Genomic DNA, 25,213 nt, shown 5'->3' on the forward strand with positions numbered 1-25,213 from the left:
CATGCCTGGGGCACACGGATACACATTCCATTATGCCAGGCCTAATAATATAGTGCTATTCACTGCAAAATTATGGGAGCGGGGGAGGGAGGAGAATAGGCTAGCTTAGTGAAACTTGTGGGTGTATCAGTTTTATAATTCAAGAGGGACAGACCAAATTCTGTCAGGATAATGATCAACTAATTTCTCCTCCAATGTTATCTTTTCTTCCAGAATAAAACACATTTAACAGACACCAGTTAGAGCGGTGTCACTCACTTCAGACCTTGATCCTGGAACAAAAATATTTGAGTTTAGAAATTAGCTTTATTACAAAATAAGTTGGTGGGTTTATTTGTTCTAGGCAAATGGCTGGCTGGATGCAGATCGTTAGAATGCCAGGCTGTCAGGTCGCAGGGTTTGTCTGACTCCTACACGTACTGCAGACTCTTGAGTACTTTCTAAATCAAGGCAAAATCCTTTGCTTGGAGCCTTTGCCTGGAGTTTTGCCACCCCCATCACCACCCTGAAACCAAATAGTTGTGAAAGAGACTTCCAGGATAACATCCATTCTGAATTCAGCTCTTCATCCTGTTAATGAATTAATTTACATTCAACAACAAACGGCTTCTGAGCGGTCTGGGCCCATGTCACAGATTGCAGTGTTTCCCCACCCTGCAGTGGGCTTGCATTGGAGTGAATCCTGCCCATCCGGCTGTTGGGGGGTGGGGTGGGGAGGGAGGGGATTGCGTGCCTTCTCTCCATTCTCATTGTCTGTTCCGAGTCCTCACTCAAAGGGGCCAATGTGATACCGAGTGTGACCACTTGCATAAAACAGGCCAGAAGACTTCCCTGATGGGAGCAGATCTGTTAGAAAACCATCCCACCTTGGTATAAAGACTTCCAGTGACATTGAATCCACCACAACCCTTGGTAAGCTGTTCCAATAGTTAATTACCCTCACTGGTAAACGTTTGCGCCATATTTCCAGTCTGAATTTGTTTAGCTTCAACCTTCATCCACTGGATCTTGTGATACCTTCATCTGCTACATTAAAGAACCGTCTATTTTCAAATGTCTGCTATCCATGTAGATACCTGTAGACAGTGTTCCAGTCACCCTTAACCTGGTGAGCTCCTTTCACTATCAGGCATGCTTTCCAACCCTACTCTAGTCTTGTAGACTCTCTTGAACTCTCTGCAGTTTTTCAACATCTGTCTTGAATTGTGGCTATCACAGCTGAACACTGCATTCCAGTAGTGATTGCACCAGTGCCAAATACAGAGAGAATATAGCCTCCCTTTTCCTACTCAGTATTCCCCTATTTATACATCCAAGGATCACCTTAGACCTTTTGGCCACAGTATTGCACTAGAAGCTCATGTTCAGCTGATTATCCACTATGAGCCCAAGTCTCTTTCAGAGTCCCTGCTTCCCAGGGTAGAGTCATCCATCCTGTAAGTATGGTCTACATTCTTTGTTGTGCGAGGTATGGTTTTACATTCAGCCATATTGAAATGCATATTGTTTGCTTTTGGTCAGTTTTCCAAGCAATGTAGATCACACTATATCAGTGACTTCACCTTTTTATTTCCAACATCCTCAGTCTTTGCCATCTGCAAACATTCAGAGAATTTTTTTTGTTTTTTCTTCCACGTCGTCGTTAATGTTAAATAGTGTAGGGCCAAGATTCAATCCCTGAGGGACCCTGCTAAAACACACCTGTGTAATAATGATTCCCCATAGGTCTCAAAATGTATTTGTATATCTGTTCAGTTTTTAATCCATTTAATGTGTCCCATGTTGATTTTGTATTCTAGTTTCTTACTCAAAATGTCTTGTTGTACCAATGTTACATCAATTCTCTTAGCTGGAGTGGCATCTGGACCTATTTCTTCTCTTCTGTTAGACTGACTCAAGCCCCATTCCAGTAGCTAGTTCTGTCTTCTGGGAAGGTCTGGTGTCGTGTTATATAAGGTTGATTTCTGGTGATGAATCTACAGTATGATACAACATAAAGGCAAGGAGCCTACATGAGGAAAATTACTGGTATTATCAGTCTGGCTTATGGCCTTGAAATCCATAAAATAGAGAGCTAAGGGCTGAAGTGCTTCATGTTTGAGTTCCTGTTTGCCAGGTTACCCCATGTCCACTCTTTAAATACCCTCCCACACATGTACATGGGAGGATTTGGGGAAGAGATGAGGCTCTTGTCTCTGCATTCCCTGCCTTTGGGAATTAAAAATAGAATGGCTATACTGGGTCAGACCAAAGATTCATCCAGCCCAGTACCCTGTCTACTGACAGTGGCCAATGCCAGGTGCCCCAGAGGGAGTGAACCTAACAGGTAATGATCAAATGAAAGAAGCTTCTTCATCCTATTATCATTTATTTTTAAAATAAAAAACCAAGCCCCCCAGAGCGGTATCTTCTCTAAGGCAGCTCCAGCTGGACCTGCTTAGGCTCCTTACAGTGCAACAACCTACTGGAAACTTGATGGTCCATTGTGATCTTCGGGGGCATAATTAAAATGACAATGGATAAAAATGGGCCCCAGGACAGTCACTTGGAGGGTGGATGAAGTTCTGTTGGTGCCTGGTAACATCTACGCATGTTCTCTGCCCCAAGTGATTAAACACGGGGAATGGCCTTTCCATCTTCCAGAGGTGGGGCTATCCCCACGCGGACCTGTTTGCCACACAGAGCAACAGAAGGTGCCAGCTGTTCTGCTCTCTTCAGAACCGCAGACACCTTTCACCTCCCAAGTACGGGTCACCTGTTCTGTGTTCCTGCCCTTCCCTCTCGTGCATAAGTTGGTCCTCAGGGTCCAGCAGGACAGGGCTTCAGTGATCCTCATCTGCAAGGCTACGCTGGTGCACTGGTTCACCACATTGCTGAACCTATCAGTGGACAGGCCAGTAGCCCTTCCTGTGCTCCCAGACCTCAGCACACAGGACCACAGCCAACTACAGCACCCCACCCTGGAGTCCCTCCATCTCCTGGCATGGAAACTCCCTGGCTGAATCTGCTGGAACTGCAGTGATCGGACTCTGTTAGGGAAGCTCTGTTGGGGAGTAGCAAGCCCTCCACTCACACAGCGTACCTGATGAAGTGGAAACGTTTCTCCATTTGGTCCCTAAGAAAGGTACTGCCCCGCAGCAAGCTCCCATTCCCCTTGTGCTAGATGACCTTCTGTACCTGAAACAACAAGGGTTGGCGATATCATCTATTAAGGTGCACCTGGCTGCCATCTGTGCCTTCCACCCAAGCATAGCGGTTAGGTTGGTCTTTGGACATCCCATTTTTGGCCTGTTTCTCAAGGGCTTGGATAGGCTTTATCTGCAGGTGAGGCAGCCCATTCCCCAGTGGGACCTCAACCTGGTTCTCTCTAGACTTATGGGGCCCCCCTTCAAGCCCATTGCAACCTGCCCTCTATCCTACCTGTCCTGGAAGGTGGCTTTTCTGGTGGCCATAACCTCAGCCAGAAGGGTCTCTGAACTCAGAGCGCTGACTTCCAAGCTCCCCCTACACTGTTTTTTATAAACACAAGGTGCAGCTATGTCCTCACCCAGCATTCCTACCCAAGGTAGTCTCACATCTTCATATAAATCAGGACATACTTTCTACCGGTATTCTTTCCTAAAGCTCATGCCAGCAACAGAGAGAGTGCTCCATTCTCTGGAGGTCCAGTGTGCCCTAGCCTTCTACATTGAACCCACAAAGCCATTTCGTAAGTCACCACAGCTCTTTATTGCAATCGCTGAAAGGATGAAAGGGCTTCTCATCCCAGCACATTTCATCATGGATCACATCCTGCATCAGAGCAAGCTATGACTTAGCTAAGATTCCAGCCTCGGCATTGATGTCGCACTTCATAAGAACACAGGCTTCTTCCGCTGCATTCCTCGCACAAGTCCCTGTTCAGGACATATGCAAGGCAGCAACATAGTCTTCCATCCACACCTTCACCTCACACTATGCCATCACCCAACAGGCGAGGGACAATGCGACCTTCAGCAAGGCAGTCCTGCAATCAGCAACTCTGTGAACTCCGACCCCTCCTTGATGGAAACTGCTTGGGAGTCACCTATTGGAATGGACTGAGCAAGCACTCGAAGCAAAAAATGGTTACTTACCATCTTGTAACTGTTGTTCTTTGAGGTGTGTTGCTCATGTCAATTCCAAATCCTGCCCGCCTCCCCTCTATTGGAGTATTCCGGCAAGAAGGAACTGAGCAGTCCTATATACACCGCCATGAAGACGCCACTCTAGGGGGCTCCACAGCCGACCCGACGGTAGGGTAAAACCATCTGATGATTGTGCGTGTGGTGCGTGCACACCTATTGGAATGGACGTGAGCAACACATCTCGAAAAACAACAGTTACAAGATGGTAAGTAACCGTATTTTTCTTACAGGGAAAGTGAGAGGCAGGGATGGGCCTTTCTACAATGAAGGAGATGATTTTCAGCATCCTAAGGAATGTGTGTATGTATGGAAACAGAAATAATTCCTCTTTGGTTTTGTTTTGCTTCTTCAGAAATAAGATAATCAGACCCAATAGTTCTTTTCAAGGCCCCCACCCCCCAGGGTGTCAGGTCTCATTGAACAGGTATCGATAGGGGTAGTGAACCATTGAGGCCAGCATCCTAGCACAGAATTCTGAGTGAACAAGAAACTCATGCTTTCACAATTTGCAATTCAATCTGACACGAGCAATTTGTCTCATTTAGACTCTTACCACAAACAGTGCCAGCTTCTCCAGTGATATGAAAGGTCTTAATGTGAAAGCGCATGTTAATGTATCTGATTTTGTCTGAAAAAGCACAGTATTAAGTCTATTTGAATTGCAGCTTGCTATTAGCACATTGAATTAGGTAGGTTAAAGTGAATTGCTCTGGTTAATGTGAGCTATCCAAGTGAGGCTGCGTAAATGCTATCTTACCAACAACTCATTCTACATGATTGAGAAGACAGGTGGCAGGTTACCTTCTAGCCAGATGTGAAAAATCTCATCTCTTCCTTATGAAGATCCAAATCAGAACATGGAGAAAGATAGTCTTCCAGAAACTGCAAGAAGAAGAGAAGCTGGTTGTGCGGGGCAGCTTTCTCCAGGGTGAAATGTATGCTGGCATTGAGGGACAGCCAAATGCTGACTGACCACCTAAGAAGCAGTGTGGAAGCCTGGTGCTGGCCCTTGGCACAGGGTGTATTTTGCCATCCAGGAGGATCGGGGGTTCGGTGCAATCTCAAATGCTAAATCAAAGCGACTCTTCCAAGGAAGGCCTTTAGGTGTTCAGAAAAGCGCTTCTCTCATTCTGTTCACCCTTCACATGCTGTTCTGGGCCTACAGTCACCCCACTGGAAGAAGGAAATGGGCTGTGTTTTGGGTGTCTTAACAGCAGCCATATATTGGACAGTTTGTGTTCTCTGAAGCAAACCCTGTAAACTAGGAATTTGTGTGCCAGCAAATGCCCGAAATAGAGCCTTTCATCTTCACGTCTCTTCCAGAAAATATCCTGTCTTGCATCAGGTGTTTCCATGAGTACTGCACAGGAACAATGTAACTGAGGCGGTAAATGCAGATTCCATAGGCGTTACTAACCCTAAACGTTCACATAAATCAGTGAAATCCTGTTGCTCACAGAATGTAGTGTGAGCTGTGCAGCATGCAGTGCTGTTCAGAAGGGAAATCTGCAGTAGTTTATAGGCTGTTTTTAGAATCCAAGCATGGAGTAGCCAATGTCCCTTGGCTTTGGTGTAATTCCTAATAACCCCCTCCTGTGACTGCTGCCCACAAATGCACTTTTCTATTCTCCCAGCAAGCCCCTCCAAACTGCTCAACTGAGAGGCTGAAGGTTGGGCAAATATTGTCAAAAGAAAGTAGTTTTTCCTGAATGGACTGAAAGGTGTTTGCCTGCGTCCTATGCTCCCTTCACAGCTAAGGGCTGCTCATGATACCCAGGGCTGAAGGTAGATCCCCGAAATCAATAACTCATCTTGTGGAATCAGGGGCTACACAGTAGAAGTCCTGCATGTGCTCAAAGAGAACAGGACAGTTGCAGAGTGTCTCAGAAATCTCTACCTGCTTCAACTCCGTCAAACTGAGGTGAAAGCATCACTTTGGCTGGGTCTGTTCACTTCCTTTGTGTCTGGAGGAGTCATAGCCCTGTCTTTGGCCAGGGCCGGCTCCAGGCACCAGCTTTCCAAGCAGGTGCTTGGGGCGGCATTCAGAATGGGGTGGCAGTCCGTGTCCCACGGCGGCAATTCCATGGCAGCTCCGCTGCTCTTTCGGGTGCGGTGGCAATTCGGTGGTGACTGCTTGGGGTGGCAAAATTGGTAGAGCCGCCCTTGTCTTTGGCATCAAAGTCTGTTTTATTATAGTCTCACATAAGACACCTCAGTGCCCACGCTTGCTGTTCTCTCATACCATACCACTGCTCTTCAGAGTGAAAAACACACTCTCTTCTTCAGCTCAGATACACACAGTGGAGGGATGTCGCAAACACAGCAACCACCCCAGAGTGTGCAGCATCCCATCATGCTTTGGAAACCCACAGGTGTTTGTGCAGAGTTCCCTCTGCACCCTGCTAGTCCAGGTGGGCTTGGAGCCTCTCAGCAGGGAGACACCCATTAAATGGGATCACTACATCTCAGAACAAACCCCAGTTCTGCATTGGCACAGCTCGAGCTGGCATTCCCATCAGAGCTTCCCTGTCCATGCCAAGAATTTGAGTCGTGGTCTTTTCCACAGAAATATCCTCAGACGCTCTCTAGCTGGCTGCTGCTTGTATTTAGACACACAAGTTTCTCCATCACTCGAACAAATATTAGTGATTTTTAGAAGCAATGGACATTTATGTTTCTTTCCTGCTTCCTGCATTCAGAAGAGGGAAATCTCAGGCCATGGCTTTCCCTTGTATGTGGTTGGTAGGGACATGAGGATTTTAAGTTAGTGAAGTCTTAAGATGCATCCATCCATCCAAAGGAAGAGGAATAGACACGGGTTCTGGAAGCCAAACTTCAAAGTTTGGCATAATCAGTACTTAGACTCTTGTCAGTCTGTACCCTGGGGATATGCCAGCTATTTGGGGCCATGCTTTATTACTCAGGGATGTACCTCCTATGTGGTGGACACTTTCCAAACACTCCAGACATGGTCCCTGCTTCAAGGAGCTCACAGTCTAGGGGAAAGTCAGCCTGAGGAAAAGCTTTCCAGGTTCATTGGCCCAGAGCAGCATCCCAAAAGCCAATGGAAACACTCAAAACAGCTTTCAGAGTAGCAGCCGTGTTAGTCTCTAAGGTGCCACAAGTACTCCTTTTCTTTTTGCGAATACAGACTAACAAATTTATTTGAGCATAAGCTTTCGTGAGCTACAGCTCACTTCATCAGATGCGGCCACTGAATGCATCTGATGAAGTGAGCTGTAGCTCACGAAAGCTTATGCTCAAATAAATTTGTTTGTCTCTAAGGTGCCCCAAGTACTCCTTTTCTTTTTACTCAAAACAGCAGTTTCCTTTACAGAGCACCCCTCACTCCAGGGTTTCCCAGCACTTTGCAGGCAATAACTTATTAAGCCTCACAGCATTCCTGGGAGATGGGGCCCCATTGTATTAATGGGGAAGCAGATGTGCTCACTGTCTCAGAATTACATCTAGGAACTACCAATATGTGAAGCTGGCTGTTGGGTCCACACCTGCTTTTAAACTAGCATCTGCAGATTTGGTGATTTACTTATACTATATTGTTTTATGGTCCGGATACGAAATTGCAGCCTCTGCTGCCTCTGAATGCCAGGCTCCAAGTCTTGAGGATACTGGTGTCATAGGAGGCAATGGCTCTGGTATGTGCTCTTCTGCCTTGTCTAGCTCTGCTGGCTCAAGTCTCTTCTCAAAAGAAGCCTTGTTTGGGTGGGGTTACAAATGAGTCTGATTTCAGAGTAGCAGCCGTGTTAGTCTGTATTCGCAAAAAGAAAAGGAGTACTTGTGGCACCTTAGAGACTAACCAATTTATTTGAGCATGAGCTTTCGTGAGCTACAGCTCACTTCATCGGATGCATTATGCTCAAATAAATTGGTTAGTCTCTAAGGTGCCACAAGTACTCCTTTTCTTTTTTCAAATGAGTCTGAGCATCTGACAAACACATCCCAGTAGCTCTGTTTGTAGCCAGCTTCCCCACTGCTGATGCTTAGGCCACCTGCCCCTATGTATCAAGCTATCCACAAACCCAGCAATGCTAAGGAAAGAATGCATGCTTTTGGCAGAGCAAGCCGGGCTGGAAAGAACAACGTTTTGGAGGTCTGCATCAGCTCCCTGAGTCTCTTAATTTGCAAAGCATCTCCTCAGTTGTGAGTTTAGTATGCTCCAGTTTCACACATTACTGTACAATAAGGATGTAGTGGATCCAGAATCTCTGATTCTCTATAGCACCCAACACTTGTTGTTGCTGAAACTCTGTTTCAGCCACCAAAATCCTCTTTGTATAATATTGCCTTCCTCTCCCGGCATGAATTGTCAGCAGGGCTGGAAACTAGGAACTTCAGAGCTGCACCAGACTTCTTACTGCTTCAGCTAGAGAAACAGCTCCATTCAGAATCCAAGGCCACCATTGACCATCTGTCTGACCCCCTGTACCGCACAAGCCAGAGACCTTCCCCCACAATCCTTCTTAAAGCAGAGCTCTGAGAAAAACACCCACTCTGGATTTTAAAACTGCCTGTGATGGAGAATCCACCACAACCCTTGGTAAATTGTTCCATGGGTAATTACCCGCACTATGAGAAACATACACCTTATTTCCAGTCTGAATCTCTGGGAGATTGAAGAGCCTATTAAATATTTGTTCCCCATACGACCGTAATCAAGGCAGCCATTAACCTCCTCTTTTTGTTAGGCTCCAGGAGCTCAATCTATTTAACTTAACACTATAAGGCATGTTTAAGTGGTAGCAGTAGTAACCTGTCGCCCTCTAGTGGCCCAGCAGCATAGCACTAGTAGAATGGCAACATCTCCTCCTCTTGTGGCCACTAGCATTCTGCCAGCGCTATACTGCTGCTCCCAAGATAACTGAACTCTTTTCAACTCTACCAACAAGTCAGTGCTGCTCCTGAAAGGAGCCAAGACAGCAGGCTTCCTTCTGCCTCTATCCTGAGCCAGCTCCTCGCATCATCATTACCAAGGAGCAAGAGCCTTTGAAAAGCTGTTTACAATCTGGAAGTTCCAAACACGGTGCCCTTCAGAAATTAAACCAGAAGCATTAGGCAGTTCAAGTGCATGCTATGGGCCCCAATCCCTGGCCACGGGCTGGCCGGGCCCCCCTCTGTTCCTCCCCCACTCCCCCCAAGACACACTGCCGTGCGACCACTCTCCAGTCACAAAGCCTCTCTAGTTAGGGTAAAAAAGAGACCAAAACATATGGTGCCCCTTTACAAAAGAGCAGATAGCTGACTGGCAGATTTACTGCCTGGCAATTTCCACAGCAGAGGAAGGTTAGGTTGGAATTTTAAAGGCAAAGTGGAGGAAAGCTAAATACTCTGAGAGATGCGGGCTTGTCAGCCTCTTTGCTCAGTGTTTTTTTTTTTTAGTCCCAGTTCCTTGTATTTGCTGAAAAACCTCATTTACCCCATCCATACTTAAAGTAACTAATGAGCTCTGTGTGCTGTGCAGGTGAGGGTTAGCTAGAAGTAGCCTTTTGACCTGTTCACTTCTGGTTTCATGAGCATACAGTTAGCAAGATTTGGGTGGCTAGGTGTTAGACCTAGGGAATGAGCAGAGTCCAGTAAATGAAAGAGACGCTTGGGAAGATTTGTGATTGAATTATGATTGTCACATAGGCGGCCCTTCCCTGAGGCCCTTAGAAGCACTATCTGCAAATGGCTAGGCTTTCCACTAGCAGCCATGAGTAATGCAGCCTGATTGCACAAGTTGATTAGAATGAACTATTCTGGTAAAACCCTCTTCTGGGAATTGGGCTCCATTGTAGAAATACTGTGTATTAGGCAGACTAATACGCTCACTGAGATCAAACCCAAGCAAAGTGTAATACTGTGATGTGCAGCTTATGTCACCTTGATGAGCAAGGTGGAGTAGTGGTGTTCTGTGGGAACCACCACCACACTGATACAGGGACAGTTCCCTGGCTCTGTGAGGAACAATGTCCCAGCTAATAGCAAGTTTGCACATGACACCCCAAAGAAATTCTCCAAATGATACAGTACTAGGGCAAGACGATATCCCAGGCCAGTGAAACCAAATTAGGAAGGCAAATGAAAATCACCTTGTGTCCCATCCAGAGGGTGCAGGAATTGTGTGGTATGTAACGCATGTTTGTAATGGCCTGCAGTCTGGTTTGGATGCTTCGTGCTTTCCAGGCTGTCTGCAATGCAGCTTCACATACATCAGTTAATGAGATTGACAAATAGCATAATGTGCCGCAGTCCTGCCCAGGATAAGCAGTGTCAAGGGTCGCTGTCATGGTGACGGGCATCTCCCCATCTGTGTGGTCAGGGCACGGATAAGGCATCAGAAGACCTGGGTTCTGTTCCCAGCTCTGCCACTGAGCTGCTGGGTGAGCTTGGGCAAATCACTTTCTCTTCCTGGGCCTCAGTTTCCCCTCCCATCTAGTGTCCGTCTTATTTGTTAAGACTGAAAGTGCTGTCTCTGACTAGATGTACGGGCAGTGCCCTGCACAATGGGGCCCTAATCTTGGCTAGGCTCTCCAGGCGCCGCTGTAATGCGGTGTACAAATGCGGATAGGGTCAGAGGCTGCAGCCTAGGGTCACAGGAAGCACCTCAGCTCAGTTAGAATACAGTTTTTTAGCCAACTGAAGCTGTGGTTGGCCTGGCCTGAGATTTTTTTAATGGCTGTATAATGGCTGTCCCTTGATGTTGGGTGCTCAGCATGGGGTTTTGTACAGCGACTGGAGTCAGAAGAGATATAGCATCTGTTTTTTAAAATGGGATTTTGGAGCCGCTGACTTAAATACAATCCAGTTTGCAAGGATTCATGAAGAACAGTGACGGCTGAGCTGATAGTGTTATCTCTGCACCTCTCCCGCCCCTCCAAACGTGGGAGTCCTGTGCGTCCTGGCTCATTACGCTCCATAAATGATTTAATTAGTTGGCAGGACAGATGTGGAAGGATGAGTCTGAGGAAAGGGAGGGGTCCCATCGCCACCTAGAGGAATTCTAGTGAACCTCATTCAAATAGCTCATTCAAGCCATTCAAGTGGAATGGCTCATCCTCATTCAAGTGGAAAAGCAACATCCGGGCAGGTATTTACCACAATAAGATGAGTTGACTCCTTGAGACACTACAAATAAAACCAATGTAGGGGTCTGACCAGTGGTTGTAGAGGGGTGGGGGAGAATGTTGACCCCTTTGTGTCAGTTAGTAAAACAGAATGAGACAGGCAAACTGACTCAGATGAAGAAAAGCCTTTGCCCAGAATTCAGACTAACTCCCCAAGTCTCTGCCCACTATCCAAAGAGGCTTGTCTACTGAAGCATTGTTGGACATTATGGTATCTGCCTTGCCTCTCACACATTGATGAGATAGAGAAACTTGGGATATGTTGCAATTTGAGCAGGAAACCGACTGGTTTCTTTTTCACAAGAAACCTGGGTTGAGCAGAGAATATTTGCAAAATTAGGATTTTTAAACAATACTGACTTCCCCAACAGATATTAACTCGGGAGAACAGGAAGCTTTTTAGTCCATGGTATCTAATTCAGGTGCACTGCTAGCATTCAAAATGCATTCCCCAGAAGTGGGTTTCTGGGGTGAGAGAGAAGTGAAGCAGTTCTGCAGAATGAAAAAGGAAAGATGGGTAAAAGAGTCAAAAAATGCAAAGGACTGACCTTGATGCATGGCTGGTTCTTACACACTTCTAATGCTCTGTCCCCTCTTTTATTAAAGGAAAGCGTGGACCTGGGAGAGATCATGTTTTCCCTTTGTTATTTGCCAACTGCAGGTCGCCTCACCTTAACAGTCATTAAATGCAGGAATCTTAAAGCTATGGATATTACCGGCTACTCAGGTATGTGTTCATTTGCTCAAAGAGTTAGTGTCATTCCCTTTTACTTAACCCACCTGGCAGCTTGCTGGCTTTGATGCTGTGCTAGTTTGTGTTGTTTCTGAGGTGCCCTGATAAAGGGTGTGGGGTGTTTGTGTGTGTAGACAGATATGGAGCTGTACTCACAAAGCTTTAAAAATAAAACTAACTTGGAAAGCCAGCCCCAGGAGAATGAGAGGGGTGCTCGATCCTCCCAGGAGCCACGCACCACTCGGCCCAGGGAAGTGGGGACAGTTATGGTTCCTCGTTCTCTGCTGGGCATGTCGTGCTGCATCACCAGTTACAACAGTGCGGTCCTGGTGGATTGGAGCTCAGACATGTCCCTCCACTTCTCTCGGCACTCCCGGGGCCTGGGGAATGATGCAGGCACTGGCTCCAGCCGCTTTTTGCTAGCAAGGACATTCCCCTCCACCTATGGAAATTTCTGCTAGCCACTTGTTGCCAGAATCTAGACTATTTGCCTGAATAATCTGACCCATGATGAGCAAATGTGTGTGACCGGGAATTCCACTCCAAGCACTGCCCTAGCACTCCAGTGTGAGAAAGTTTAATCAACTAGCAAGGTTTTGTGCGTTCATAGTTCCTAAAACCAAAATCTTGCCTGGGAACTCACCATGCACAAACACTAGTGTTTAACAAGAAAGCCAGCCCAGTTTCTTACCTGGAGGTCTAATGGAAGTACTTGAATTCTTCTGACAAACCTTTTAATAAACAGGTTTCAGAGTAACAGCCGTGTTAGTCTGTATTCGCAAAAAGAAAAGGAGTACTTGTGGCACCTTAGAGACTAACCAATTTATTTGAGCATAACGAAAGCTTATGCTCAAATAAATTGGCTAATCTCTAAGGTGCCACAAGTACTCCTTTTCTTTTAATAAACAGTAACACTAACTGAAGAGATCTCTGAGCACACTCAGCTCTGCTCAAATGGAACTTGCTGCAGTGTGAAATGTCTGAGAATCCCAGTTTCAGATGGAAGGCAGCTTAGTAGCTCTGCAATAACATGCTGTTTATTTACTGGAACTTCAAAATGCATTGAGATTTCCCCAGCAGTCTACCCAGCAACCAAGCTGTGCTCGTAACTTAGAGGCACTCTGCCAAAACCAGCCACTGGTGAAGCAAGTGACGGCTCCCTACCTCCTCTTCTTCCCCCTGCCCTTTCGCACCAAGAAAAAGGGCTGTTAAATGCCACTTCTTGCTATCAGGCCCCTGATGTGACAGCCATTTATTTCCTCGCCACTTAAAACAATAAACTTGTATGTGCAAGTTATGGAAACTTTCCTAGAGAATGGTCCTAGAAATAGGATATTTTTGGCTAAGATACAAAGGCATTTTGCTGTATCTAATTAGACTGTATGCTGAGTACCTGCTGTGTGTGTGTGTCTGTCTCTCTCTCTCTCTCTCTCTCTCTCACACACACACACACACACACACACACACACACAGCGCTATAGCAGCAAAAGATCTCTGTAAATTAAGTTCCACTTCATATTTTGATCTTCAAGGTGGCTGTGTTACATTTTTACTCTGTTCTACAAGTGTTTGAAGTTGTTGTTTTTGCTTCAGGAAATGTTTTGGGGTTGCTGTATTATCAGATGCATTTGCAGATTCAGTTCAGCTCCATTGTGCTAGGAGCCGTACAAACTGGTAGGAAGACCAGGTGGTTTCCCCAAAGAGCTGACAATGTAAAATGACAAAAACTAAACAGGGATTGAAAGCAGTGGGATGAAGGTGAAAACTGGCACACTGCTGGCTTGTTCTGTGGAACATTCCCTCCACTTGGAAATACAGTGAGGATTCTATGGTAGGCACATGGCACCTTCCTGAGGTAACTTAGACACTGATGTATCAAGGCAATGTCAGGATGAAACCTAATGGGGGAAAAAGTACAATGAAAGATTCTCCTCAAGAGACTGACAGTTACTCTGAACTGATACAGACGGCAGCTGAACTGTCTCATCGTTGCAGAGAAATGAGTCATTGCTGCTACATATCCTGTGTAACTCATTGGCAAAATGCATGTTGGGTCCCATTCTATTAGTGGGTCCACTACAGGATAACAGTCTACTACTTCTACCAGCTTCATGGAGTTACTCCTTTAATTAAAGGGGTAGAAGGCTTTACTTTGGTGCTGAAGATCCTGGTTTCAAACCCTGATGATGACCCATGTGGGCTGAGTTTATTACACATTCACTTCCCAGTGGTGAATTGGTGAAGAGAGCAGTTCTTTTGGGGCCCCTTCTCCCCTTGGTCAAAGTAAGTAGAGTTCTGTCAGGTCAAATGTCTTATAATTATCGCTATAACCAGGGAAATTTGAATGGGATTCTTGTTCATGCCATTCCTGCATTCTACAGAATATGGGTTTAAATAAATTTTCTTTTTGCAGCAAAAAATAACCTCCCTTGTTTAATCTGTTTGCTGCTCACTCATGTTACTGAGCCCTGAGCTACTGCTGTGGGACAGAAATTGGAATATTTGCAGGTAGAAGAAAAGGGTGGAGTTTTTTTTTAAAATAAATTAGCTGTGTGGAATGGCCTCTTATAAACATCCCACAGAGGTGGTGTTATGCACTGTATTTACCTCCTATAGGACAAAATGATCCTCCATAAGCAGTAGGTTTTTCCCTTCCACTCTTCCTCAGATCCGTATGTCAAGGTGTCTCTGCTCTGTGATGGGCGGAGGCTGAAAAAGAAGAAAACCACCATTAAGAAAAACACTCTTAATCCTACCTACAATGAGGCGATAATCTTTGATATTCCCCCAGAGAACATGGATCAAGTTAGCCTGCTCATCTCCGTCATGGATTATGATAGGTAGGTGGGAGCTTCTGGAGAGCAGAAAGAAGGGACAAGCCCATTCGGCCTGGTTTTCATGCTCCATTCCAAATCGCCTTGGTATTGCTGCCTGGATTACACAGCCAGTTTCTGTCAACATGCATCCCATAACGATGCATTGCAAAATGTCATGGACATTTAATGCTATGGATAATTATGTTGCTAGAAACATGAGAACAATAAACCTGATCCTTAGGTTTTAAGTAATTTTCTCCTTGAGTGAGCACAATATGCCCCATAGCTGCAGAGTGTTGAATGCATTTCATCTGAGCCATCATCCCTGTTAGAAGGCAAACCACTTCCCCCAAAGTGGAGCCGTTCGTTTCTGAGGGATTCGTTTATTAGTGAGCCCCAAGCACTTATTCTCACTCCTCAGTTATCAGAACACACATCCATTGGGATCCTGTCTGTTGACCTAGTCTGGAAGTCAGCCCAACATACAGAATCCCAAAAGGCCTGTAATTGGATAAAACCATCAGCATGATTTTTATTTATATTTTGGTAGCTCCCAGAGGCCTAGCTGCAATCAGGGCCCCACTGTGCTGGGAGCAGCATACACGTTGCAAGAGATAGTAAGAGATTGTCTTAGCAGTCCACAGGAAACTTCCAGTACTTGTAAGCAGTATGGCTGTATAAGCAACGTGCACATACGCTTTCTAGTCAAAATAATTACGCCACTTTCCCATTGCCTTTCAGAGTTGGTCATAATGAGATCATTGGAGGTTGCCGTGTGGGGATCAATGCCGAGGGCCTGGGCCGAGACCACTGGAACGAGATGCTGGCATACCCTCGCAAACCGATTGCACACTGGCACCCATTAGTGGAGGTGAAGAAATCCTTCAAAGAGGTGCTTGAAGTCAATTACTTCCTTTTGACTGCATGTGCCACGCATGGCTGAGCTGGTGCAAGGATTGCAAAAAGCTTCTGTTCTCAGTTGGGGAGTTTCTGAGATGGGCTGAGTGGAGCTTTTTGCTGGAGGTGGACCCCAGAGAACCAGCATCTCTGCTCTGGCTTGACATAATTCCTTGGCTGGCAAGCAGGAGTGGAAAGGAATGGAATTTACAGATCAGGTTGTTTTTGTGGTTTTCTTTTTTTTTAATCTGAGAGAACAGACAGGAAAAGGGAACACTGCTGTGATCCAGAATAAATACCCCAGGCACACCACATGTTTCTACTCTTAACTGCTCCAAACATCTTTGGAGAGCATTTCGCTGCATCTTTGTATCCCTCAGTATGGTCACTGGACTTGAAAAGGCTGGACAACGTCCTGACCATCCACAAGGTTTCCCTTTCCCTCGCTCTCCATTTCCTCCCCTTCCTCCCGCAGCCTTCTGGTCTCCTTTGCTATCTGTCTAATTTGGATGGTAAATCCCTAGAGATGCAGTTGCCAACCTGCACAGTGCCAGGCACATCAATGGCACTTTAGTGATGATAAACAAAGCCACCATTTACAGCTATGCCATCTAAAGCAATAAAGACGATAACATCCCCACACTGGCCAGGGCCAGGACAGCCAGCGTTCCCCTCCTATGCAGCATTGCCCAATGGCTAGGTGTGGTATAAGGAGTATTTTGTTGTCCTCTGAAGTGTCAGAGATTGAGCTCTGCTGGTGGCCAGATGCTGGTCCCCATGGATCACAGCAGTGGCCTGAACCAGTATGTGTCCATTGAAACCTGGTCATCTATCACCAAGATGCTTTAGAATACCGTAAATCAGGAGTCAGTAGTGTAAAACTAGTGCAAGTCAGACTAGAATCAGACCCAGAATCATCTCTGATATGGAATTTGTTTGACAATAGCAGTGACTTTGGGTGGTGAGCTGTGCTGTGAAATATAGCACTCAGGCTAAAACTGCAGCATGTCACACACCCCCTCTGGCAGGAATATAGGAGTTATTCCTGTCTGCTGGGCTGGCATTTAGTGGCTGCTAAGTTTCAGGATAAATATGCAGTATTCAGTGATCCATTAGTCAGGAAGCTTAACCTCCTCTGCAGTATCAGTAGCAGCCACACAGCACCTGGTTCCAGCTGTCATGTCTGATGCAGGAGGATAGAATCATTTCTCCATTTGGCAGTTTGCATGATTTTATTCCATTATATTTAAGACCCAGATTGCAGTTTCAAGGCTCAGTTCCTATAAAATTTCTGGTAACAAACAAGGAAAAATTCAATTATTTACAGGAAAATTCAAAGAAACAGGCACAATATGAAACCCACTTAAAATGGAAATCAAAACCCACTGCTGGGCCACCCAAATGTTGAAAACAAAAAATCAAATGCATCATTTCACCCTAATGCTGGGCAGATCAGGGGGACAATTACGAAAGCCCAGCATCATCAAGTCCTGTATTCTTGCCACAACCCACTACACACAGCCAGCAAGCAAATGGTCCCTTTTCATAGATGCTAAGGTCAGAAGGGACCATTATGATAATCTAGTCTGACCTCCTGCACAACACAGGCCACAGAATCTCACCCACTCCTGCGAAAAACCTATCAGCTATGTCTGAGCTATTGAAGTCCTCAAATCGTGGTTTAAAGACTTCAAGGAGCAAGAGAATCCTCCAGCAAGTGACCCGTGCCCCATGCTACAGAGGAAGGTGAAAAACCTCCAGGGCCTCTTCCAATCTGCCCTGGAGGAAATTCCTTCCCGACCCCAAATATGGCGATCAGCTGAACCCTGAGCATGTGGGCAAGATTCACCAGCCAGATACCCAGGAAAGAATTTTCTGTAGTAACTCAGATCCCACCCCATCTAACATCCAATCACAGGCCATTGGGCCTATTTACCATGAATATTTAAAGATCAATTAATTACCAAAATCATGTTATGCCATCATACCATCTCTTATTTGTGTCTATTTTTTAGCCCGCCTGTGTGCAACTCTTTTGTACACAGACATATCTAAAAACCAAATAACAAAACACAACAAAAAAACCTACCAGAGTCCCAAGCAGCAATTACTGGGGAAATGTTTTTTCTGTTGCACTAAATATAGATAGTCTTGTAAGAGCGTTTAGGGTCAAGATGTCTTTAATCTCCCTCGGAGCATAAAAATAGCTCTGCTGCCCCCCTGCTGGATCTGCCGATCACTTTCCTATCGAGGATTCTCAGGAGGTCAGGACACAATCCCTGTGTAAAACAGATGGGTAAGGTTGTTAAAATGCCTTGATGAATTAGCTGCTTCATCCTTGCACATCCCCCTCCTCCTCCTGCTCCTTAATGGTCTGTTGTGTCGTGTTGGGCATCACCCACTGTCATGTTCGCAGACGTCAATTCACAGAAAACAAGGTGGGTGGCAAATGAAAAGTTTCTCCTATAAATGCTGGGTATCTTGTTCCCAGAGCTTGTCAGCAAGTGTGCCTTTTCAGATCTTGTGTGTGCAGCTGAGCTTTCCAACAAGGGAGCTGATTGGCTCTATTCTCATGATGTACAGTCTTAGCAAAGCTGATGACTCAAATCTTTGGTCACACTTCTCAAGACAGAGGCACTCGTTTGAGATGTCCCTATCCAGTGTACTCGGTACGCATCACCTGCATCGAAAGATCCTCTGGTGAAAACACCTAGGTAGTGTGAATTGTCACAATGAAGCAGCCGCTGTCTCCCCTTCTTGCCCTCTGGGGTTGGGTGAGCTTACTTTGCATTATTGTGGGGAACAGTAATAACCAGGCTATTCAGGGCAATGTCTCTATTAGGAAGCTTCCATTAGACTAAGCAAGTTCTGGATTTCCTTCTCTCCGTCCACCACATGTGTTCCCTCTGAATATGAGGAATATCAACAACTTTAGAAAGAAATGGAACAATCTGTCATGTGACAGTTTCTTTCCAAATGCAGACCTGGATCTTAAGTCAAAAGCAAGGAAACCAATTTGAATTTTTTTTTTAAAGTGATCTAAATTGTAAAACAGAAAATTGTGTCAACCTGGGGGAATTTGAAGTGACTTATGCCATTCAGTTCTGTACGTCTTTCCCCTCCTCCTCTCAGATAAAGCTCCCGGCCATCTCATCTTCCTTTCCCAATTTGACTGCACATGTGCAAACTGAAGAGCAATGTAAAATTCCTTGCTAATTGTTATACGTTCTCTAATCTGCACTCAACTAATGCCTATTTTGTGGGGAGGGGGCAGAAATCTGTCTAAAAGGTGCTCCTGTCACACTCTGGACTTGGAATAAGATCACAGACCTCAAATAAATCAGAAAAAGACATTCCTTGCTAGGAAGGACTTTCTTTAATGAAATGAACTAGTCCCTCCCCCAGGTTTCCTCTCCTCCAAGGCTGCTGCTGCCCATCCCTGTACAGTTCCAGCTGCTGGTGTGTGTTCCAGACACAACACTGCACTATGGCTTCTCAGTGGCAATCTTCCAAAGTTGTGTAAAACCTGGATTTCTCTTCCAGGGACTTCTTGCCTTCCCGTTGGCATTTCCTGACTATTCAACAAGAGGAACCTGTGTGCTGCATGGCCTGGTTCCCCCAGCCATTGCATCAGTCTTACACGGATGGCTCCTGCAGGAATAGCACTGGAGTAGTAAAATGGTGAATCAGGCCTGAGTCTGCATGAGCCAAGTCCTTGCTCTCCCTTTCCCTCTTTCATGGTGGTGATCTCCAATGAACCATTGTCAATAGCCACAGCTCCGTTCACTCTTGTCTTGCTGCCAGTAAGTGAGAAGCTTGCACTTCTTTGGTGACTTTCTTCGAAGGATTTCAAAGCACTTTAAAGTAATTAATTAATTACAGGCCCCTATTAGGTAAGGAAGTGTTATTCCCCCTTTCTTTGAATGAGCACAGACTGATTAAGGGGCTTGTCCACATTCACACCAACTTCAAGAGAGCTGGTCATGGAACCCAGGAATCCTGCTTTCCAGTGCCTTGCACTAATTGGTACCTAACACACGCTTCCTACAATCATCAGCACACGGCTAAAGAACCAACACGCTGATCCAGGACAATTCAGCATCTGATGAGTTTCCCCTTGCAGTACTAGGTATGCTTCAGCCATTCCAATTACTTTCTCATGCCTTGCTGTCTCCCTCAAAATACTTCCTGACATCAGTCAGTCAGGATCTTTAACAGCCATGTTTACAGGAAGAGATTTTTAAAAATCAGAGTATTTTTAGGAACATTAAAGGAAACAGTGAAAAGTGGAGATTTGTCTCTGTCTCGGAGCACCTAATATCACCAGCCCAGTATAAAATGCGTCTCCAATGTTACGAGGCAGTTTCAAAATTCAGCACTTGGGCATTTATTTGTTTTTAAACTTTTTTCTGGAGAAATAATTTAACTTCACTGGGAGCAGGATTTAGTCCATAATGAAGGATAACTGCTCATCTTTAATGATATGCAAAGCCAATCTCCTCTAGTCCTTTGAGTCCATCTGGCCTTCCAAGAACTGACACTTCCCTGGCTGTTACAGAAAGAATGGCTCACTTCTCTAATTAAGAGAAGGGAAAATTATCCTGAGGTTTCTCAAGACACATAGGTCACTTGACCTGGTCTCACTAGAGCTTCCTTCACTGTTAAGAATAGATAACATTATCAATGTAAAAGCAGGAGAAATGCTGCAATGGCACATCCTAAACTCTACCAAGAGCTTATTTCTGGAGTAATTTCTGATGTCCCATCTTTTTGGAGGCAATTCTACCATTGAGATTACATCTGCATTGTGCTTTCCTCTGGGGCTTTAGGTTGTAGTGAGCAGCCTGGCAGGACAGGAGAATGCCTTTATTACCTTAAGGTACCCTAGGTCTGAGAGACCATTCTTGATTCTTAACGCAGTTCTTTCTGCTGACCTTTAATTAAATGCCCACTCTGCTGTGTAGTGGATTGCTTTGGAAATGAAAAGGTCTGTCCTCTTTGAGGAGAAGAAGTAAATGCCAACCCTTAACCCCCCAGTTCGGCCCCCTGCCTCCCCAGAATGAGTATTTGTACAGATAAGTCATGAAAGCAGGTCTGCTGCTGGCATAATGTTAGCTTTACATTAATTTGAGTGTACCCTGCAAAGGCAGAGCTGAGCCAAGATGGGCAATGGCCAGCACACCTTCCCCTGTGACTTGCTCAGCACTGACTGGAGACCTCACAATCCGGCCAGGCATATCTGTGCATTAGCACATCCGATCCTCTTGGGCAGATGGACTGTGCCCATTGCAAAGAACATGGGGAGTCCTGAGAAACTCCCCCCATACAAGGAACCAGCCCAAGGCCTATGCAACCCTGATGTCACACTTGCAGCCCTCTGGCTTTGAGTAAATGACTCTTACATGGAAGCAGGATTTTTTGACTATTTTTCTCTCTGGTTGGTCACTATCATGTTCCCACCACGATGCCTTTTCCCCATGCTGACTCATTCTTCTCACTAATGGGCCTGGGCCAAAGCAAACATTTATTTTCTGAAGTGAAAAACGGGGAAAGAATTAATGAGAACTCTTACAGGCCAGCGAGTGTATTCAGATAGCATGTCTTAAACAGGATCTTTGGAGCCAGCCATCCTACACAAAGGAGATTACATAGCTCTGATCTGCCATCCTGTGCTGGTGGCATAACAGAGTACAGGAGAGAACTGCACGTGGAAGGGACAGTACCTCCAAGGTAGCAAGTGATGGGTGAAAGGCCTGATTGGCCACTGCTTTGCATCTCGGATCACCATTTATACCTGTGCAAAGTGGGTGTTAAATGAAACTGAATCCGAATTCTCCACCCATACATAATTGTCATGGCGTTTTCCACCCACTTTACATGGAATGAATTACTAGACCATCAGAGGCCAAAGCTGCAATGACATCACGTGGACATGAGAGCCACAACCAGGTATGGAACCACATTTGTTTCTCTATGGCAGTAAACCCAGCCACTTGCAAGGTTTATACTGGGTTGGGGAAGCAATTACTCTGGAACTTATTATCACAGTTATTCTGAGAGTTTAAGTGAGTAACTGCACCTCTCAGATCCTACTGGGCAAGTTGATTTTCCCTAGGGTCCTGTGTATGCTTTCCATGGCACAGGGTGATTTACGTGCATGGATGATGGTTGAGAGCATTGGTCCTCCTAAACAGTGTAACATTCACGTTGCACGTTTGGACTGGAACAGGGAAACCCTGTGGCAAAGCCAGTCGGTGGTGTGACTTTTGCCTGGATTCATTCATTTGCAGTGATTTGGTGCAAATCAGCTGGTGAATTTTCTCTTATGTGAACTTCATGCACTTTGAGCTCTAATATTTACATGCAAAGATTTTTGCTGGCTCAGGAGAGGAAAGATTTGGTTTGGGGTGGACAACACTGCAACAGGAGCCAGGAGCAGGTGCAGTGTGAAATACCATGTTCCCTGCAGTCTTTGGGAGATACATGTAGTTTGTCATTCGCATTCAATAAAATGAGAGAGAGAAGGAGACTGGCAAGACGTCAAAAGCTCGAGTGATACTGGTTTTAAACTACACTAATAGCTCAAAGACAAATTGCTAATAATTTATGGTCTGAAGTCCCTGACAATGAAGTGTTTACTACATACTAACCTATCCATCCATCCCCAGTCTGATCTGATTTTCAATTTGAAAAGTGGCTCCGGCAATGGGTCCTGTGGAGTCTCATTATTTCTCTGTGCTGCAGTGATTTAATTCACTTTGCTGTCGTTCAGTATTACCAAAAAAAAAAAAAAAATAAGTTGCATGGTAAAATGGGAAGCAGCGGGAGGGCAAAACTTTCTCCAGCTAAGGAGCATGGGCATGATTTAGCTGATGCTCAGTCTCTGCACCGGGGTTCAGGATTAAAAAAGTAATAAAACGCACTGGCAACCTCCCATAGGTGGTGTCAGGCAGGTATGGCTGCCACCAATGAGGTCTTAATGACCAAGTGATGGAAGTAGACAATCATAGGCTAAACCTAATTCAGCAGCAGATGAGACTGTGGAAAGTAAGACTGTGATCGTGACAAGGGAAATAACGTGCTGCTTTTCTCTCCCATCAGTGGCAAGGCCGAGCAGCAAGCTTCGACAGCCAAGGCTCATGTCCATCTCCTAAGCCACCTCCCACACCATGAGCCACTGAAGCAGTGGACTAGAATGGAACTAAACAAAGTTATTTTGCACTTGTCCTACAGTCTGAACAACTTGTTGCTGAGTGGCACCAGTGAGGCGTTCCAGGCCTAGTTGTTCCAACATAGGTAAAGGCAGAAGAAACACTTTGTGGTCAAATTTGTCTTGGTCTGTTATGTCTCCCAAGATGATGTTTGTGGTTTGCATTTTATGGATCTGCTGCCCGAGGAAGAAGATGGAATAAAACATGAGCTGGGAGGTTGGTCTGTAAAATAATGTGTAAAATGCTGGACCAGTAACAGAGACCTTCTCAGCCTATCTGAACACCGATGACATGCCCCAGGGAAGAGGCATGGGGAGAAGCATGCTGCTGCATTTTCTGACTGATTGGAACCGTATAAATAGAAGCCTTGATTAGACTTCATGTGACCAGCTCTTTATTATTGTGATCAATCTGAATTCAGCCACATGTTTACAGGTTTCTTATTCACGTAGAAATGTTCATGAGCCTTTCAAAGTTTGTGCCGTGTGTACCCCAAACTTCCTTCTGTGATGTATTGAAGATTTGTTGATTCCTCAGGGAAAATTATCCATTTTCTGTATTCTCACTAGGGCCATTTGCATGAACACAGTTATAGATCATAGAATATCAGGATTGGAAGGGACCTCAGGATGTCAATCTAGTCCAACCCCCTCCTCAAAGTAGGACCAATCCCCAATTTTTGCCCCAGATGCCTAAATGGCCCCCTCAAGGATTGAACTCACAACCCTGGGTTTAGTAGGCCAATGCTCAAACCACTGAGCTATCCGTTCCCCCCGACCCCTGTCTGCTACTGCTGCTTGTTCCTCTGTGACGTCACTTGTCTGATGCGGAGTGAAGAGTACTGTGTTGACACAAGCAGGGTTCTGATGTGAGGTGGGAAATGGGTTATAGGAGCAGGTGAAAGTCTTGCATAAACACTAGATCTTTATTTTTATAAATGATCCTTAGCAGTACAGCGTGAGAGAATACAGGGGAGCACAAAAAATATAAACAAGTTTTTTTTTAATTTTTAAAGCTTTAAATTAGGGCTGTCAAACAATTTTTAAAAAATCACAATTCATCATGAGATTTTTTTTTTAAAAAGTTGTGATTAATCGTAATTTTAATTGCGCTGTTAAACAATACTAGAATCCATGCTGAATTTCAATTGGTAAGCATGTCCTCTGGAATGGTGGTGGAAGCACGAACGGGATACAAATGTTTAGCATATCAAGCACGTAAATATCTTGCAACGTCAGCTACAACAGTGCCATGCGAACGCCTGTTCTCACTTTCTGGTGACAATGCTGCCCGCTTCTTATTGACAATATCTCCTGTAAATGTAAACAAGCTTGTTTGTTTTAGCGATTGGCTGAAAAAGAAGTAGGACTGAGTAGACTTGTAGGCTCTGAAGTTTTACATTGTTTTTGTTTTTGAGAGCAGTTATGTAACATTTCTATATTTGTAAGTTGCACTTTCATAATAGATTACATTACACTACTTGTATGAGGTAAACTGAAAAATACTATTTTGTTTCATTTTTAATGTAATATTAAAATGAGCACTGTACACTTTGTATTCCGTGTTGTAATTATATAAATATATTTGGAAATGTAGAAAAACATCAAAAATATTTATAATAAATTGATATTTATTGTTTAAATTTAACAGTGTGATTAAAACTGTGATTAATTAGAGGTTTTTTATTGTAGCTAATTTTGTGTTAATCTCTTGATTTAATTGACAGCCCTACTTTAAATTTTTCCATAAATTGTAAGCAGCTACTTAATAAGAGAAGTGTCTAAAATCTCAAACCAAGGTAAAAGTCTGTTGTGAATAATGAATGGTTGCTAATGCCACTACCTGCAAGATCCAGAAAATGATGTTACCACATCTCAATGTACCAGGTTTTTGAATCCTACAAAGTCAGCTGGTATTTATCAGCAAATGGACTTTTTGAGACTTTTAATCTTGGACTTCTGTTCTCTAAGTTGCTAAATACATTAGTGTTTGTTTCACTGATATTAAACAATTTTGGGCAGTCATCCCCTTCCTCTCTAATCACCAATGTACAGGTACGGTGACTCAGGTTAGCAAGCACCTGAGCCAGCAATCAGTTTCCAGCTCAGCCTCATTTCCCCTAAATGTCACACCATGCACTAGTCTATACTGTGCATCATGATTGACTGATCTGAATGTTCTAGACTTGTATGTATATCTTTGCTGGGTGAGAGGAGGAAGCCTTTGTTCGGTGAAGCACAAATACCTAACTTCTCACTAGACTTTG

The 25,213-nt window shown here is 44.8% G+C and overlaps 1 protein-coding gene across 2 annotated transcripts in view; it reads left to right on the top strand.

Moving 5' to 3' along the window:
- SYT6 (synaptotagmin 6) overlaps positions 1-24,431 on the top strand; it is a 96,932-nt gene extending 72,501 nt beyond the window's left edge. The window contains exons 4-7 of one of the 2 annotated variants that reach the window (XM_084611214.1): positions 11,897-12,017; positions 14,692-14,863; positions 15,581-15,731; positions 22,838-24,431. In XM_084611214.1, coding sequence (XP_084467340.1) covers positions 11,897-12,017; positions 14,692-14,863; positions 15,581-15,731; positions 22,838-22,909 — 516 coding nt within the window. In that variant the 3' untranslated portion in view covers positions 22,910-24,431. The remainder of the gene's footprint in view (positions 1-11,896; positions 12,018-14,691; positions 14,864-15,580; positions 15,732-22,837) is intronic. The other variant, XM_084611215.1, reaches the window with a different exon arrangement.
- Positions 24,432-25,213: the final 782 nt, after the last annotated feature.

The sequence above is a fragment of the Lepidochelys olivacea genome, assembly GCF_965140295.1.
Source record: "Lepidochelys olivacea isolate rLepOli2 genome assembly, chromosome: 21".
NCBI lineage: Eukaryota > Metazoa > Chordata > Testudines > Cheloniidae > Lepidochelys > Lepidochelys olivacea.